Source organism: Gobio gobio (genome assembly GCF_949357685.1).
Source record: "Gobio gobio genome assembly, chromosome: 16".
Classification (NCBI taxonomy): domain Eukaryota; kingdom Metazoa; phylum Chordata; class Actinopteri; order Cypriniformes; family Gobionidae; genus Gobio; species Gobio gobio.
Window position 1 is genome coordinate 43,235,843 of NC_137109.1, and position 19,889 is coordinate 43,255,731.

General features: G+C 40.0%; 2 protein-coding genes across 2 annotated transcripts in view; both read right to left on the minus strand.

Annotated features, from left to right (window-relative positions):
* Positions 1-12,897, minus strand: dok3 (docking protein 3). The gene is made up of 5 exons (XM_079838748.1): positions 12,677-12,897; positions 10,373-10,681; positions 8,856-8,946; positions 3,306-3,475; positions 1-1,730 (listed from the first exon to the last, which is right to left on the minus strand). Exons 1-5 carry the CDS (start codon positions 12,731-12,733, stop codon positions 117-119), a joined length of 2,241 nt encoding a protein of 746 aa, XP_079694874.1. The 5' UTR covers positions 12,734-12,897; the 3' UTR covers positions 1-116.
* ddx41 (DEAD (Asp-Glu-Ala-Asp) box polypeptide 41) overlaps positions 12,355-19,889 on the minus strand; it is a 15,856-nt gene continuing 8,321 nt past the window's right edge. Inside the window, exons 12-17 of the mRNA XM_079838749.1 lie at positions 19,086-19,157; positions 18,898-18,994; positions 18,395-18,544; positions 15,817-15,888; positions 13,609-13,719; positions 12,355-13,461 (exon numbers count right to left, since the gene is read on the minus strand). Coding sequence (XP_079694875.1) covers positions 13,325-13,461; positions 13,609-13,719; positions 15,817-15,888; positions 18,395-18,544; positions 18,898-18,994; positions 19,086-19,157 — 639 coding nt within the window. The 3' untranslated portion in view covers positions 12,355-13,324. The remainder of the gene's footprint in view (positions 13,462-13,608; positions 13,720-15,816; positions 15,889-18,394; positions 18,545-18,897; positions 18,995-19,085; positions 19,158-19,889) is intronic.

Below are 19,889 nucleotides of genomic sequence, written 5' to 3' on the forward strand. Positions count from 1 at the left end.
AGAACTGATTATTATTAAAAAAAGCTATGTTAAAACTTCATAATCACACAGTATAACACATATCACTTACATTATCAGGCTAGCAGTGACCTCAACTGTAGACACGCACAGAAACCTTAATCAGTCATCTGCTCATCTATACTGTCTAACTGTTCGCAACTTCCTCCATGTGACCTGGAAGGAAACGGGGGTGGCATTTTGGACAGCTCTTTAAACAGAATACTAGAAAGGGCCTGTTTGAAGTCGGCAGGGATTTCGTTTGAAGTGATCCCAGGAGTTTGTTGGTCAGCGCTTGGCTGCTCCTGACGTTCATTGTCCTCAGTTTGTCTGTTCTTAAACTTAGAGGCAAAATTCACTTTGCTATACAGATCCTCGATATTTGGTTGATCCTGCTCGGCAGTAGTCTTAGCAGTCCAGTTAGTGTAGGGAGCCTCCTCATTGCTGCTCTCAGAAGGTTCTTGTGATATTTTCCATTCCCTCTCTTTCTCCGCAATTACATCTGCATCCGGATGAATGTGAAATCCAAAGTGTTGCGGTAGACTGGGAAGTGTTGCAACTTCTGGGAGATTCATTTTTGCTCTTGGTTTTGGTTGTAGAGATACTGTTGAATACAAAACATCATCTGGGCTACTCACAGGGCTTTTGACACAAGAAGGTGGATCCGGTAAGGATATGTTTCTGCGTGGTAGAGCAGGACAGGGTCTTTCTTGAATCAAGTTGGCCGGAGGATGCCAGTCCCGTGGTTTGGTTTTAGGCAAGGGCGACGGCAGTGGAGGGGCTTGTCGAGCAGGTTTGGATGGTGCCAGCAGCTCTTGGACATTGTGGCGTGTGAGAGCTCCTTCCATGACCCTGTGTATTGGCGGCCCATATTTCTGCAGTGGAGGTGGACAAGGTCTTTCCTGATTCTTGTTGACCGGAAAATGCTTATTGCCTTTAGTTTTGTGTTTTGGTGAAATTGGTGGGGTTGGAATGGTTTGTTTAGAGGGTGTGGATGGTGGCAGCAGGTTTTGGGGACTCTGGTGTGCGAGTGCCTCCTCAATGGCTTTGTTTATTGGCTGTCCATATTTCTGCAGTGGAGGTGGACAAGGTCTTTCCTGATTCTTGTTGACCGGAAAATGCTTATTGCCTTTAGTTTTGTGTTTTGGTGAAATTGGTGGGGTTGGAATGGTTTGTTTAGAGGGTGTGGATGGTGGCAGCAGGTTTTGGGGACTCTGGTGTGCGAGTGCCTCCTCAATGGCTTTGTTTATTGGCTGTCCATATTTCTGCAGTGGAGGTGGACAAGGTCTTTCCTGATTCTTGTTGACCGGAAAATGCTTATTGCCTTTAGTTTTGTGTTTTGGTGAAATTGGTGGGGGTGGAATGGTTTGTTTAGAGGGTGTGGATGGTGGCAGCAGGTTTTGGGGACTCTTGTGTGCGAGTACCTCCTCAATGGCTTTGTGTATTGGCTGTCCATATTTGCATTTTAATGCTGGGCGCGGTTGCTCTTGAGTCCTGCTGATTGGAGGAAGCATTTTCACCTTAGGCCTGTCCTGTGGTTTGCTTTTAGGCGAGGGGGGCTTCGGTGCAAACTCTTGCGGAAGAGCAGTAGCTTGTGCCAGCAGGTCTTGGACACTCTGATGCATGATAGCCTCCTCAATGGCCCTGTGTATTTGCGACCCCTGTTTTGACAAGAAAATGAACTGGCCCTCCCCAGTGTGACAGCGACGACCAGCCTCGATCATAATTCCCCCCTGAAAAAAACAGCAACACCATAAATAAATAAATACCATAATTCAATATAATTTTACAATATATATATATATATATATATATATATATATATATATATATATATATATATATATATATATATATATATATATATATATATATATATATATATATATAGTAAGTGGGTATGTAATCTGGATTACACAATCAGTTTCCAAAAACTTTTTAAAATACTTGTAATGAGACTACAGTTACTTTTTTTATTGATTACAAGATTGCAATTCACACAATTATAAATAATTAATAATTGATTGATTCTCCCTAATTCTTCTTTTACATATTTTCCTTTCTAAAAAAATATTATCGCTTAGAAAGATTCAGAAAGGCCTCTAGCTTTGTGAAATTGCACACACACACACACACACACACACACACACACACACACACACACACACACACACACACACACACACACACACACACACACACACACACACACACACACACACACACACACACACACACACACACACACACACACACACACACACACACACACACACACACACACACACACACACACACACACACACACACACACACACACACACACACACACACAAGCCACTAGTCAGCTGGCTATAATTACATGAAAAATTGAGAGGCCACAAAGCATTTGATCACTGGATTTACAGAAATCATTTCACTTTTAAGGAGTATTTTCTCAACTTCGCAACATTGCATATCGATTCAACTCCTGACAAACACTTTCATTATTATAATAAAAAAAGCAGTTCAACTGTTTTCATCATTGTTAACAAAAATAAATGTTTCTTGAGCACTAAATTAGCATATTGTGACACGGAATGCTGAAAATTCAGCTTTGACATCAGATATAAATAATAAAATTTATTTTTATTTTAATATTTCACAATATTACCTTAAACTGTATTTTTGTTCAACAACTAAATGCAACCTTGGTGAGCATAATGCCTTTCAATGGTCCTTTAGGGACCCACCACTCTGCACATTTTATGTCTTCCTTATTTAACACACCTGATTCAGATCATCAGCTCATTAGGTAAAAGTTCTATAAAAGAGAGATATGCAAAATGTGCAGAGTTGTCACATTTGAAAACCACTTCCATAAGACACTTCTTTCAAAAACATTTAAAAAATCTTATTTTTCATACTCAACATTTTTGCTTAAAGCTGCAGTCCATTACATTTTGCGCTCTAGCAGTTAATAAACAGAACTGCATGCGTCTTGCGGAAGAACATTGCAGCCGGAGCTACTTCCCTCTGTTTATGTCTATGGTGAGTCACGCAGGGACTGTGCTCCTCCCTACCAGTCTGTTCTGAAATAGTCCCAATATAAACACTTATTATAAGTGTACCATAATGATTCAAGGACAAAAACACGGTTTGGAAAATGGATTCATGTTGTACATTCTCATTATATATTTTTTGTAAATCTTGAACACAAAAAAAGTTACGGACAGCAGAAGTAAATGATAAAACATAATATGGTTGGTTTGATATAAATCAAACCATCAGTTTAAGGGGTACATATCTCTTTATTCCTCATGAAGCACCTTGACTTGGCCAAATCTCCGGAGCAGCCTGTAGGGCCAGCGGTAGATGGCCTCTCCGGTCTTGAGGTCCAGAAGGGAAATAGTCTCTTTCTCAGAAGACAGCAGGTATGACCCAGATATCCTGCACCTTTGAGACGCATCTGTGCTCTGCACTGTCACCTGGAACTGGCCTGTGGGGTGTAATTCATAAAAACATTAGACCAAAGTCTCTCTGGACAAACCCTGTCAGGTCAGACCACTGGAATGAAAGACTTGAAGTAGTAGTTGTGAAGTAGTAACATTGATTACATGAATGTTTGGTCTAAAAGCAATCTTGCCTCTTGAACAATAGGGAAAAAATTACCTTGGAGGACCTCAGTATATATGTATGTATGTATACAACTATAATAACTAATATACACCAATCAGGCATAACATTATGACCGGGGAAGTGAATAACAATGATTATCTCTTTAACCTGTTAGTTGGTGGGAGACAGTGGGGCAAAAAAGTATTTAGTCAGCCACCAATTGTGCAAGTTCTCCCACTTAAAAAGTTGAAAGAGGCCTGTAATTTTCATCATAGGTACACTTCAACTATGAGAGACAGAATGAGGGAGAACAAATCCAGAAAAGCACATTGTCTGATTTTTAAAGAATTTATTTACAAATTATGGTGGAAAATAAGTATTTGGTCAATAAGGTCAACAAAAGTTCACCTCAATACTTTGTTATATACCCTTTGTTGGCAATGACAGAGGTCAAACGTTTTCTGTAAGTCTCCACAAGATTTTTACACACTGTTGCTGGTAGTTTGGCCCATTCCTCCATGCAGATCTCCTCTAGAGCAGTGATGTTTTGGGGCTGTCGCTGGGCAACACGGATTTTCAACTCCCTCCAAAGATTTTCTAAGGGGTTGCAATCTGGAGACTGGCTAGGCCAGGGGTTTTCAAACTGGGGTCCGGGGACCCCCAGGGGTCATCCAGAAGGTGTAACGCTGTCACAATTCGTCCTGTGTGAGTGCCCATGAGAACCACCTGAGGTCACTCCACTCCAGACTGTCACTCCATCAAGGACTACATCTCCCATAATCCTTTGCCCGGACTCTTCAACACCCATTGATTACATCCACCTGCACCCCATTACCTAGTTAGCTCACCCTATATAAGCCTGTTCATTCTGTCAATCAGTGCTAAGTCTTGTTTGTTTGTCTATACTTCATTTCTGAGCAATCTCCCTAGTTTCATGTCTCTTGGTTTTGGATTTCTTGCCTGTTCCGTGGATTACCCGTTTGCCTGTCTCTCCTGTCTTGTTTGCCTGTTTGCACTTCTTACCTGTTATGACCTCTTGCCTGTTTTTGACTACGAGTGTGGATTACCCCTCCAATAAAGCTGCATTTGGATCTTCTACCTTCTGTCTCAGAGCAGTACATTACAGAAGACTTAGCCAACAATGGATCCAGCAGCAGTCACCCTTGTTCGACTATGCCAAGGGACTCACTCACTCGAGGACCACATCAGAGACTTTCTGAACATCTCAAACACCACCAACCTCCCGGACTTTATGTTGATTGACTTTTTTTGCTATGGACTCAACCAACACATACAAACCAAACTGATCCGTGATGGTCCTCGAGAGTCCTTGAGTGAGTTCCTTGATTATGCCCTTCAGGTGAGCGGTTCTGCATTCACTGTGGGAGTTTCAGATGAGGAACACTGCACTCCCGCAGTACCCACCAGTCCAGAGTCTCATCCAGCTACGTCTCCAATCACTGTCCAGAGCCCAGTGACGTTCCCTGTCTCCATCCAGCGTTCAGAGATGGCTCCAGCCACTGACCAGCATCCAGAGATGGCTCCAGCCACTGACCGACGTCCAGAGTTGGCTCCGGCCACTGACCAGCGTCCAGAGATGGCCCCAGCCACTGACCAGCATCCAGAGATGGCTCCAGCCACTGACCGACGTCCAGAGTTGGCTCCGGCCACTGACCGACGTCCAGAGTTGGCTCCGGCCACTGACCGACGTCCAGAGAGGGCTCCGGCCCGTGTCCCGAGTCCAGAGAGGGCTCCGGCCCGTGTCCCGAGTCCAGAGAGGGCTCCGGCCCGTGTCCCGAGTCCAGAGAGGGCTCCGGCCCGTGTCCCGAGTCCAGAGAGGGCTCCGCCTCCTGTCACGAGTCCAGAGAGGACTCCTACCGGGCCACCTGCTCTGCTGTGGTGGTCGTCTGCTCCGCCGTGGGGGTCTTCAACCTCGTCTGCGCTGCTGTGGTGGTCGTCTGCTCCGCCATGGGGGTCTTCAACCTTGTCTGCGCTGATGTGGTGGTCGTCTGCTCCACCATGGGGGTCTTTAACCTCGTCTGCGCTGATGTGGTGGTCGTCTGCTCCACCATGGGGGTCTTCAACCTCGTCTGCGCTGCTGTGGTTGTCTGCTCCACCATGGGGGTCTTCAACCTCGTCTGCGCTGCTGTGGTGGTCGTCTGCTCCACCGTGGCGGTCTTCAACCTCGTCTGCGCTGATGTGGTGGTCGTCTGCTCCACCGTGGGGGGCTTCAAGACCGTCTGCGCTGCTGTGGTGGTCGTCTGCTCCACCCTGGCTGCCTGCTCTGCCTACGCCAGCCTGGTCATCTGTCCCGCCTACACCACCCTGGCCATCTGTTCAGCCTGCTCCTTTCTGGTCTTCTGCTCTGTCTCCAGGCCCTCTTCCGCTCCATGGGCCTGGCCCTCCATCCCACCCCCGGGTCCGCCTCCGCTCCACCTCCCTCCGGGATTATTATTATAGGAGTGTCTGGAAGCCACTCATTAGGAGGGGGGCTATGTCACAATTTGTCCTGTGTGAGTGCCCATGAGAACCACCTGAGGGCACTCCACTCCAGACTGTCACCCCATCAAGGACTACATCTCCCATAATCCTTTGCCCGGACTCTTCAACACCCATTGATTACATCCACCTGCACCCCATTACCTAGTTAGCTCACCCTATATAAGCCTGTTCATTCTGTCAATCAGTGCTAAGTCTTGTTTGTTTGTCTATACTGCATTTCTGAGCATTCTCCCTGGTTTCATGTCTCTTGGTTTTGGATTTCTTGCCTTTTCCGTGGATTACCCGTTTGCCTGTCTCTCCTGTCTTGTTTGCCTGTTTTGACTGCTTACCTGTTATGACCTCTTGCCTGTTTTTGACTACGAGTGTGGATTACCCCTCCAATAAAGCTGCATTTGGATCTTCTACCTTCTGTCTCAGAGCAGTACATTACAAACGCGCAGCTGACACTCATCATCCAATCACTCACCGGCCTCGCGTCACTCTCTCGCGGCTCTCGCTCGCCCTGCTCGTCACATATAAGTTTGCTGTGTATCTTTCTAGTGAGTTTTCCTCACTATAGTCCCCTTTATTTCACTCACTGGGGTTGTAAGGCGTTATTCTTAACGCAGTACGCAAGCTGCTTGCATACATTTATTGTGAAAATTGCTTATACAAATAATTTTTAATTGAAAATGTCTGCTTCAGGTTTATACATCCAACATTAAGTATAGCCAATTTAAGTTTGGAAACTTACTATTTATCTAACAGTTTGAATGTTTTTTCCATACATACAAAATATAGAGATGGATTTTAGGAAGGGGGTCCCTCATAAAAGGTTCATCATGTTTGGGGGTCCTTGGCATCATAAAGTTTGAAAACCCATGGGCTAGGCCACTCCAGGACCTTGAAATGCTTCTTACGAAGCCAATACTTAGTTGCCCGGGTGGTGTGTTAGGGATCACTGTCATGCTGAAAGACCCAGCCACGTTTCATCTTCAATGTCCTTGCTGATAGAGGAAGGTTTTTACTCAAAATCTCATGATACATGGCCCCATTCATTCTTTCCTTTACACGGATCAGTCGTCCTGGGCCTTTTGCAGAAAAACAGCCCCAAAGCATGTTTCCACCCCTATGAGTTTTTACCAAAAAGTTATATTTTGGTTTCATCTGACCATATGACATTCTCCCAATCCTCTTCTGGATCATCCAAATGCTCTCTAGCAAACTTCAGACGGGCCCGGACATGTACTGGCTTAAGCAGGGGGACACGTCTGGCACTGCAGGATTTGAGTCCCTGGCGGCGTAGTGTGTTACTGATGGTAGCCTTTGTTACTTTGGTCCCAGCTCTCTGCAGGTCATTCACTAGGTGGTTCTGGGATTTTTGCTCACTGTTCTTGTGATCATTTTGACCCCACGGGGTGAGATCTTGCGTGGAGCCCCAGATAGAGGGAGATTATCAGTGGTCTTGTATGTCTTCCATTTTCTAATAATTGCTCCCACAGTTGATTTCTTCACACCAAGCTGCTTACCTATTGCAGATTCAGTCTTTCCAGCCTGGTGCAGGTCTACAATTTTGTTTCTGGTGTCCTTTGACAGCTCTGTGGTCTTGGCCATAGTGGAGTTTGGAGTCTGACTGTTTGAGGTTGTGGACAGGTGTCTTTTATACTGATAACGAGTTCAAACAGGTGACATTAATACAGGTAACGAGTGGAGGTCCGAGGAGCCTCTTAAAAAAGAAGTTACAGGTCTGTGAGACCCAGAAATCTTGCTTTTTTTGTTATTGACCGAATACTTATTTTCCACCATAATTTGCAAATAAATTCTTTAAAACTCAGACATTTCTGGAGTTTTTTTCTCATTCTGTCTCTCATAGTTGAAGTGTACCTATGATGAAAAGCACAGGCCTCTCTCATCTTTTTAAGTGGGAGAACTTGCACAATTGGTGGCTGACTAAATACTTTTTTGCCCCACTGTATATTAGGCAGCAAGTGAACATTTTGTCCTCTAAATTGATGTGTTAGAAGCAGGAAAAATGGTAAGTGTAAGCATTTGAGTGAGTTTGAGAAAGGCCAAATTGTGATGGCTAGACAGCTGGGTCAGAGCATCTCCAGAACTGCAGCTCTTGTGGGTTGTTCCTGCATTAGTGTTATCAGTGTTGCAATTCAGCTTGCGACACACCATCAATTTCTCTGAGACTAAACTAGACTCATCATTCACTAAAGAAAAAAGGAACTTTTTAAAGACCATCCGTTATTTAACGCACCTCTGGGTGAGCATAAGAATATGAAAAACTAGGCATGCACAGCCACAGCGTAATGTTTTAAATACATTTTACAAGTTAATAAAATAAGACCTGTAACAGCTTTCTCACCAGAATACTTCTAAATAAGACAGAAATATGTCAAGATGCTGAAACGAACAGCAAGATATGATGCAACACCAAAGGTGGCCATCTACACAAGTACATAAAACCAACAACAAAACAAAATATAAGACAGATAACAAAAAGAAAAACTGGAACCTGAACACTTTTAGACTTAATGTTCAAAGATACGGAAATAAAACTATATATTTTGACACTTTACATAGATAAAGGACCACTGACCTCAATAAAAGCCCCACGTAATGGAAATAGAAGTACATCTGCATCATTAAAAAAAACACCCTCTTGCTCAACTGCAGCAAACAGTTGGTAACACCCAGATTAACAGATAATCGTTATCGTGGTTCTGGATCAGGCTTCGCTTGTAGCGAAGTGGATTTTCAGAGCCCATTCTCACCTGCTCCCCAGGTGGAGTACAGTTGATTGTCACCCAGTGGCATGAATTTATCTGCCTGGACTTTCCTGGCATCTTCGGTTCCTTTGGTCTTCTAAAAAAATATAAGACAGTTGATAGCAATGTACATTAGTAATTCCTCTTTTTTTTATGCTATCATTCTTTGAAAAGAACTTTTGCACAATCATAAACTCAAAGGTCTCATCAACACTTCCTCTGTGACAGACGAGCTGTTATGTGAAGCTGTAGCTCAAAAACTGAAGTTTGTCATAGATGTGTTTAGTCGTGAGAAAATGTACTTCCATCTAATTATGACTTGCTTTATGAGCTAGGGCTTTCAAAAAAGGTGCAACTAAAATTATTTTAAAAACAGCTTGTTTTACCAGCGCTTCGTCTTTTGCTCCTGGCGAAGAGTTGGTTGATGACTGGCTTGGATATGAGACTAAATGTAGTGTCAACTATTTTAGGGTATCAGACAAACTTTCGGCCCCACTTAATATTAGGTGGCCTTAACTACTATGTACTTACATCAAAAAGTAAGTACTTTGTACTTACTGTGTTCAAAATGTATTGCAAATCACCTTTGCTGATATTGAGGTGGGGTACGGGTAGAGTTAGAGACAGGTGTGGTGGTACGGGTAAGTTTAAGGGTAGGGTTAGGTATAAGGGAAGTGTCATCAGTGTAATTATAAATGTAACTACATAAATTATTTACAGATGTAATTACATGCAGGTATTTTTCAAAATGTAAGTATAATGTAAAAACATGTATGTACACAATAAGTGCAATGTATCAAATGATTAATTAAAATGTTAGTACATAGTAGTTAAGGACACCTAATATAAAGTGGGTCCAAACTTTCTGTAGACTGGTTTTGGGTGTCAGACAAAACTGGTTTTGGATATATGAATGGATCAAAACCGATAACTTCTGAGAGGAGACTGGATCCAACAATATGTTCCTAGATAAACATCCTTGTTCTTAGTTTTTTTAAAAATTGATAATAACAATTTACAATAATATAATGGATTGGTAATTTCCATTTGATTAAAGCAGTAGCTCATAACTTAACAAAATAAGGCAACCACCTATCACACTCAACTTTTTAAAGTGAACTCAACTGGCTCCAATTAAAGTCAACTTAAATACTTTTGTTCATCTAATGAGTAATAGGTAGTCTTTTGAACTTAAAAATTCTTGTCAAGGTAACTATAGAATGTTTAGCATTTAGCAATGCAAGCAGCTACAATCCCTTTTCATCTCCATGTTTGATTTTCAAAGATAACTGCATAACAAGAACATTGTTTGCCTCTTTAAACTAGAAGCACGTTTTTTTTTAAATAGCTCAAACAGTAGAGAATGGGTTTGATTCTCATGGAATGCAATGCAAGTCACAGAATAAAAGCATTAGCCAAATATGTAAATGAAATGTAATTGTTAAAGTTATGGTTAATGATAGAGTTTGTTTGACAGGGATGTTTGATCCAAAGACACATTGTACTTTGCAAAATCACCATACCTGAAATGCTAGCTTACACAGAACAGAGATCCAGTCCTCCCGGGTGGGAGCAGCGACGGTGTAGGTGCATGAGGTGGTGTTTAAAAAGAAGGCAGAGCAATCCGTGGGACAGCTCTCGCCTGGAGCCGGGGTGATGCTCAGACAGTCTGTCAGGCGGATCACCCGTTTGTCCATCTTCCTGATCCCTGCAGGCCTCCCTTTGACGAACCCCTTCAGACCCCCTCCATCACGCATGTCGTACAGCTCCATACGACCAATCCCTGCAGGGCTAGGCTCAAACAGAACCATCCAGGATTTCCGCCATATTTTCTGCAGGAACAAAGGGGGATGTTTTAATTCATGCAAAGGCAGAGTAAGGAAAATAAATGATTTTGTGGCATAACTCAGAAGGGTTTAACATCAGACTGTCTAGTTCAGTACTCCTCCACTGGGACTGGTTAGTATCTGGGAGAACATGCCAGAGGCGGAAGCAGAAGTTCTGAAAAGTTCCTTCATTTTATCTCCTATGCATGATTCATAGCCTTTAAACGCTACCATGAAGATGGAAGCACCTCAGGTGGTTAACCAGCTGCCGTTTCCCTTCTGTTTTAATAATGTACATTTGAAGATATTTGACCACCTATAATTCCCAAAGCTGGTTGTAAATAATTAAAGGGATGCTTTAATGCTGTTATAACTATGATTAGCAATGATTTTCCATTACATCCTACCTAATAAATTGTAATTACATTAAAGACGCAGTTCACCTGAAAATGGAAATTCTGTCGTCATCATTTACTCAAACCTGTATGACCTTTTCTTCTCTAGAACACAAAATATGATATTTTGAAGAACATTAGGAACCAAACAATCTAACTGCAAATATAAAACATTATTAACTACTGAGAACACACACAAAAAATGTATTTGTTACATGTCCCCGGTATCTAAATCTAAACTTTATCATGAAATATAATCATTAAAATCATTCAGAAATCGTACTTTTTTTGCATTGTTGTGTGACTCCATATACCATCTATGCTTAAATAATATATTTTTATTAAAAAATCCATAATATGTAATAAAAATACACATTTGAGTCGTGTCCCCAGGTTTTCACTCAGTCCTGTTATATCCTCACACATTGCCCCCTCTAAAAACTTGGAACATGCCACTTGACAAAAGGATGTTGCATCATCTGAATCTTATGTAAGCCATGGGAAGAACAAAAGTAAGTCCTCTCATTTTTATTTCTGTATATTTGATGAAATTGTAACTTTGACTAAGAAGGTCATAACTCAACGCACTGACCTGTTACCTAAAATATTTCTTAGAGGTTATTTGTTTATTTAAAAATATTAACTTTAGGTAAGTCACTACAATTTTCTCAGTGTCCTCATGCTATTAGCTACTTAGCCAAGTGGCAATTTGGCATGTATTTGCTAATGTTTTGCTTAAAAACCCAATCTTGTTACTCATTTGCAAAATAACAGGACTGAGTGGAGTCCTCTGTTTTGTTTGTGAATATTAGTTGATATAATATTCACCTGATTTATGAGTTTTACAGTTGAAATTACGCAAAAAATTTAGACATTTAGCACACACAGCTATGTACACTCACTCTCTCTCTCTCTCTCTCTCTCTCTCTCTCTCTCTCTCTCTCTCACACACACACACACACACACACACACACACACACACACACACACACATATATATATATAAATATGTATATATATATACACTCATTCCTATTACACAGTCTTCATTCCTGTTACAAAAATTTACTTTAAAAAATAAATAAATAAATAAAAACAATGAGTTTGAGTTATGAGTTTTGGTAACAGGACATCCATCTTCTGCTTAGAAACCTTGTAAATAACTAAATGAACTTACCTGAGATTGACCAATACACATTTTGAAGAGTTAAATATGTGTAGTATTAGATTCAGTGTTGAAAAAAAATAAATAATAAAGTTAAATTTTTAAGAGTTACAACAAGCCAATGTCATCCATTCGATGGAATGGCTCTTTAATATCCTAAAAACATCATATTTATGCATTTGCGTGACATTTTTAATCACAGTGATCACATTTTTTATTAGTATGTGTGTCTCCTGCAAGTTTAACCTGCGACCTCGTCCTGGCTGACTTCACGCTAGTTGAGCAATAAACTATTAATATAAGCAATATAAATACATCAAACTTAAGGCATCAAATATAATAGTAGTACCGGTACTATAATTAAAATAATGAATCAATCAAATTAAAGCCTCACAATTTCCACCTTGAAGTGTCAAATGATACTTTTCAATGAGCCCTTACCTTTCCAAACTTGACACCCTGCAAAAAGAATGGCCCCTCTTTAGAGATTGCATCCATTGTGCTTGTTTGCCTCTAAGTGCTCCAGTTCCTTTATTTTCTACAGAAGGTGACAAAAGAGAAAGAAAGAGAGAGACGGTGTGCTAAATTTGATAGTAATCAAGCTTCTGTGAGGGTGGGGGCCGCGTCATTCACCACCAAGAGGTCTAAAAATGGTCCACACTGGTTTCCTACACGCGCTGAGAGCGTTACATTGACATGCTTCTTTATTAATAATCAGCCAAAGTTGATCATAAACCGGACGTTTGCAAAGAGATGTAATCAGATATTCAAAATACTACGAATTTTATTGCAGTTTGCAAACAAAAAGGGTGCATGAAATGACATTCATATATTTACATGCCCGAGCGGAATTCAGATACATACTGTAACACTTTATCACATAACAAACATCAATATAGAGCTTAAAACTCTAGAGACATTTTATGTATTTTTACTTATACAAAGCTGTATTTTTGACTGTATTTTGCAACAAACAAAAGGTTCATTGAAATGAATAAAAAAACAAAAAATGTGCAGTTCCACGAATAATACATTTGTACAAAATGCCATAAAACATGACACAGATGAAAGATGTGACGGCAAACAGCATTAAAAATCCATGGAGCTGTTGGCCAGGTAGTCTTTGCGGCCGATATTGGTGACCTGTTTTGTCTGCATGGCCTCCAACTTTGGACAGTCTGTGATCCTGTGGCCCAAACCGCCACAAAATGTACAGCCTCTCTCTCCTAGAAATGAAAAGCAGAAGATAAAAATGCCTTTATCTTGTATTTTTGAGCACAGCAGAGCCTCTTTGCACAATCAAGCAAATGTTGCAACAATGCTGGGTACTGTATAAGCACGTTTCAGCAATAATGTGTGTATGTCATTTGTACCTCCGATATCCAGCATGGTCTCGTCTCCCGTTTGGAGGACCTGCAGTACAGGAGGAACCTTCTGTTTGGCTTCAACCAACAGAGCTTTCAGATCCATCAGCACAGACTCATCTATGACACAAAACAAGGGTTTCAGCAAGTCAAATTTAAGACTTTTTAAGACCATTATGAATTAAATTTAAGACCTATATCACGCAATAAAAAAACGTACAAAGGAAATGCAGAATCACAAAATGATTTGCAAAGCAAATTAATTAATTTATTAGTAAACATTCACATCCTCATAGCTCAATCCCACCAGGATAAAAAAAGCCACATTTTTATATTTATATGGTGGTCATTTCCAGAAATGTGCAAGTTCACATTTACCATATTATTATGTTAGATGCACAATAGTCACACGACAAAATGCATGAATCTTGTTTAGTATTACAAAAAAAGGCTAGTCCGGTGGCGTGCTATCTAGCTTTAATAACACTATCGCTTAGGGTGGGAAATATCACCAACATCTTACAAGTAAACCACAGCAATAAGCAATTGTAAGTAAAGTAAACGGTCAGTAATAAAATAAGAACTTATAAACAAATAATAATAATAGGACAAATACAGTGGCATGAAAAAGTATGTGAACCGCTTGCAGAATCTGTGAAAATGGGAATAATTTTAATTAAATAAGAGGGATCATACAAAATGCATGTTATTTTTTATTTAGTACTGTCCTGAATAAGATATTTTACATATAGTCCACAAGACAAAAAAATAGCTGAAAAAACCCTGATAAAAAGTTTATGAACAGGACCTGGAGATAAAATCATACAGTCACTGCTGGAGCGGGTTCAAATATGAAAAAGATGCTGGAAAACTGAAGAATGTGCAGGACCTGGAGGATTTTTCTGAAGAACGTTGGGCAGTTTAACTGCTCAGGACAAACAAGGGACTCGTGAACAACCATCACAAAACAAAAAAACAGCCGTGGATCATCCAGGGAACGACACAGCACTGAGAATCAATGGTTCATAAACTTTTTATCAGGGTTATTTTAATAAATTCGGCTATTTTTTTGTCTTGTGGACTATATGTAAAAAAAATGTTATGTAAAATATCTTATTCAGGACAGTACTAAATAAAAAATAACGTGCATTTTGTATGATCCCTCTTATTTGGTTAAAATTATTCCCATTTTCACAGATTCTGCAAGCGGTTCACATACTTTTTCATGCCACAGTAAAAAACAACATAAATATACAGATACAAACACTGCTTAAAGTTTAGATATGCTACTGATTGTTGTTTTTTTTTTTTAACATTAACACACAGACGGGAGCGGGTATAGGCTATATTAGGTTGCTTTCACTTTAAAACCTGCAGTAAAGCGCCGATCCAATACTGACACACGTCGCACACTTTTTTACGCACAACAGAACCACCAATATGGACATAGGCATAATAATGTGTGTATTTGATCGTTCAAGAGATATGGAACACATTCGGTATACTCGCGCGAGCGCCGACAGGCAGCAAACGTGTGCACAGAATCCACAGCCAGTCTGACACATCGCTCTGTGTCAGTAACGAACTGAGTTCGGGGTTTACATCGCTTTTATTAACTCTTTTTTAGTGCTATCAGGCATATGATACTTTTATTTGGTCATTATGCGAGATTGCAGGTGAAAGAAAGAACTACAACACCCCGAAATAAACACACACACTCACGCGCTGCGGGAGCATTTCAATGAGAATAGAGGTAACGTAGTGTAGGAAAATTAAGACCTGTTTAAAATGATTTAAGACCTAGAACTCAATACTTCAGAGGCCAGTTGCATAAACTTAGCCATTATGTTAAGACTGTGTCTTAAGAACTAATTTGACACACTAGCAATTAGTCAAGAGGTAATCAGTCTAACTTTTCTGATTCAAATTAGGCCAATCTAACTTTAAATGTAACTGACTTTAAAAAGTTAAGAACAGTCTTGAAGAAAAAAAAATAGACGACTAACTTTTAAGACTAGTCTAAGCAGTTTATGCAACCGGCCCCAGCTCATTTAAGACTTTTTAAGACCTAACATTTTTATTTTGAAATTGTAGACTTTTTAAGACCCCGTGGGAACCATATATGCTTTGAAATAAGTATTCACTGGTTGTGGTCATTTAACAAGAAATTAAAATGGAAAGAGAGAAATTAAAGATCAGTCTTTAAAAATAACTTACCACATCCTTTGTTGATAAATGTTGTGGCTATTCCAGTCTTTCCAGATCGACCTGTTCTGCCTATTCTGTGGACTGTGGAATAAACATGTTACATACATTTTAAACAAGTTAACATTCAAAAAACTACAGTTATATTATGCTGGAGATATAATCAGAAATAACTTCACTTTTCTCAATGACATGTAATCAGCTGCTCCAAGGCTGTTTTTAATAATTGTGTAAAAGAGTTTGTACAACCATTATTTCAAATAAAATGCCCCTTTGTTTTGATATCGAAAACATATTCCTGCATGTGTGGCTTCTAAATACTTTTTGAACTGTATGAACCATATTAAACACTTTGTTCAAATGTTTGTGGTTGGTACGAGGGGAGACTGACAGCACATCAACGGCTTCTGATTCAGACCATTTTATTTCACTCTCATTAAAGGGTTAGTTCACCCAAAAATGAAAATTCTGTCATTAATTACTCACCCTCATGTCGTTGGACACCCGTAAGACCTCCGTTCATATTCGGAACACAAATGAAGATATTTTAGTTGAAAGCTGATGGCTGAGAAAGGCTTCAGACAGGCCTCCATTGGCATTCAGTACATTGACACTTCCAAGATCCATGAAAGGCACTTAAAACGTCGTTATAAAGTCCATCTCACCACAGTGGCTCTACAATAATTTTACGATGCGACGACAATAGTTTTTGTGCGCAAAAAAAAAATCAAAATAACACCTTTATCCAACTTGTTCTCGACTTCCGTGTGTGCCTCCAGGACGCATGCGCGAGAATATGACGTAGCGCCAGCGTTCGGGAATCCATGAAATACACACTTTAACCCCATTTTGAGAACTACGCCGAGACGTAAAGCACGATCAATGTAGAATCCAACAGCTTAGACACGCGCGTCTTCCTCTGCTCGTAAACAAATCGCTTCTGGGTCATGTGTCCGAACGCCGGATCTGCGTCATATTCTCGCGCATGCGTCGTGGAGGCATACACGGAAGTCGAGAACAAGTTGGATAAAGGTGTTATTTTGATTTTTTTTGCGCACAAAAACTATTGTCGTCGCATCGTAAAATTATTGTAGAGCCACTGTGGTGAGATAGACTTTGTAACGACGTTTTAAGTGCCTTTTATGGATATTGGAAGTGTCAATGTACTGAATGCCAATGGAGGTCTGTCAGAAGCCTTTCTCAGCCATCAGCTGAAAATATCTTAATTTCTGTTCCGAATATGAACGGAGGTCTTACAGGTGTCCAACGACATGAGGGTGAGTAATTAATGACAGAATTTTCATTTTTGGGTGAACTAACCCTTTAAAAGCATCAAAGCTTCCCACAAATGCACGCTGCAAATGACCATTAAGTTACACGCAACACAATATACACATGGATTTGTAAGCTCACGGTTACACAAATACATATATATCCTGTGACATCCTGTGACCTGTGAATCTGAGAAAACGTCACATCCTATGACGTTGACATCTGCGTTCACACTACAGGGCTTAATGCTCAATTCCGATTTTTTTGAAAAAATTCGATTTTTTTGCAAGGCCGTTCACATTTCCAATTAAATGCGACCTTTTGTGATCTCCTGTGTGAACGTGAAATAACCCAGAAGTGACCCGCATGCGCAGAAGAGTACTCAATGGTCAACGACGTCACTTGTTGTTTACGGAAGTAGCCAAATATGGGTGTCAGCATTGGAGTTCGTTTAGCTTTATTAAAGTTATTTTCGCAACAGAGCCAGCACCATTACAACCTTCTCATGTTCAGAAGAAAATTAAAAAAGAGGAGGAGAGCAAGGTTTTTGGCCATGGCGTTTTGTGGAGCAGTGGTAGCAACGTCAGTACATAGTTGTTTATCTTCTCATTCCCGCTTACTTCAACGTACAATGATGACGTTTGTCGCGTATCAACGACGTGCGGGTCGGATACATGTGACCAGGCAGTTCAGACTGAAGACGCATTTCAAAAGATCGGATATGTATCGGATTTGGACCACATACCCAAGTGGCCTGGGTCGCATTTGAAAAGATTGGATCTGTGTCGTTCAGACTGTCATGAAAAGATCAGATACAGGTCGCATAAGGGCAAAAAAATCGGAATTGGGTCGTTTCAGCCTGCAGTGTGAACGCAGCCATAAAGACGAATTTAAACCGGGAAGTTGAAAATAGAGAAAAAAGGTTTAAAATTAACTCGTTTTCTCCCACATTCAAAACTAACAGATGGTAACATTGTCTTTCACGATTTTCAACACACATACTTCTGTTAAAATCTCAGAAAAATTGGTTTAGGGTTTCATGACCCTTTAAAAAAGTGTCTTATGCTCAACAAGGCTGATCAAAAACACTGTAAAAACAGCTTAAATATTATTACAACATAAAATAAATGGTCTGCTTTAATATATTTTCAAATGAACATATCAATGTTGAAAACAGATGTGTTGCGTCACATTTTTGATTGAATAGAAAGATTAAAAGAATTATAAATGTCTTTGCATGTCTCTTTCTATGTTCATTCATAAAAATCATTTTAATTTATATATATATATAAAAAATCTAAATCATCTGAACACCTACCGTAGTTCTCAATCTCCTCTGGCATGTCATAATTGACTACATGCTGGATAGCTGGGAAATCCAGACCCTTGGAAGCAACATCAGTAGCCACCAAGACGTCTTTCTTTCCCTCTTTGAATGCTTCAATGGCTTTCGTTCTCTCTTCTTGGTCTAAAAAAGCACAAATGGTGTTAATTGAGGAGTGTGTGGCTGAACTGTACGACTTGTTTACTTTTGTGCTGAGCAGTCACATTCATAACAGACTATTGGACATTTTAGGTAACGTGAACAGCATAAGCTAATGCGTATGAGTAGTGTCCAGTGAAGCCACAGAAACTGCAGCGTTCATCGCTCCTTTGAGGTCAAGTGAGATCAACAGTTCTGGTTTAGTATGTTATGATAGAGCCACACCGCAGCAGAAACTGACACCCGGTGGAGAGCGTCTGTAGCTGCAGGAGCCAGCATGCATACAGCTGATTGATGGTGTGTGCTTTACGAGCAGATTGAGATGGATGATGTGGTACCTTTTCCTCCGTGAATAGCCACCGCCTCTACACCTTTCAGCAGAAGATACTCGTGTATGGCATCTACATCTGCTTTCTTCTCCGCAAAGATTAATACCTAAGACACAATGTAAGAATTATGACCTTTAGACGAGGTAATGTAGGGTTCTCAGATGTGGTTTAAAGAGAACAAGAGGCAGGCTACGTACCGGAGGTGGGGTCTTCTGAAGACACTCCAGGAGATAAACCATTTTGGCTTCCTCTTTGACATATTCCACTTCCTAAAACACAGAAATTAAAGTGAGGATGTATATAAGAAAAACGTTCTTTTTTGATGTATTATCATATGCTACTGCTCAAAAGTTTAGGGTTGGTAAGATTTGTTTAATGTTTTTGAAAGAAATCTCTTATGCTCTCCCAAGCTGCATTTATTTGATCAAAATAGAGTAACAACCATTAAAAATCACTGCAAAATATCAGTAACACTTTAAAATAAGGTCTCATTTGTTAACAATTAATGTATTAACTAAGATGAACTAACAATGAGCAATACATTTATAACTATTTATTAATCTTTGATCATTTTAGTTAATACAAATCCAGCTGTTTACTGTTTGTTCATGTTAGTGCATTAACAAATGTAGTAACACTTTACATTAAGGTTCATTAGTTAACTACATTAGTTAACATGAACTAATAATGAACTGCACTTATAAAGCATTTATTTATCTTTGTTAATGTTAATTTCAACATTTACTAATACATTATTAAAATCTGGCAAAGATTAGTTAATGCACTGCGAACTAACCTGAACAGCTGGATTTTTACTAACTAACGTTAACAAAGATTTACAAATACAGTAACAAATGTATTGCTCATGGTTAGTTCATGTTAGTTAATACATTAACTAATGTTAACTAAAGAGACCTTATTGTAAAGCGGTACCTCTAATGTTAACAAATGAAGAGTTCAGATACAAACACTTCTAAGTCCGCCTGACGTTTTTCTTTAAA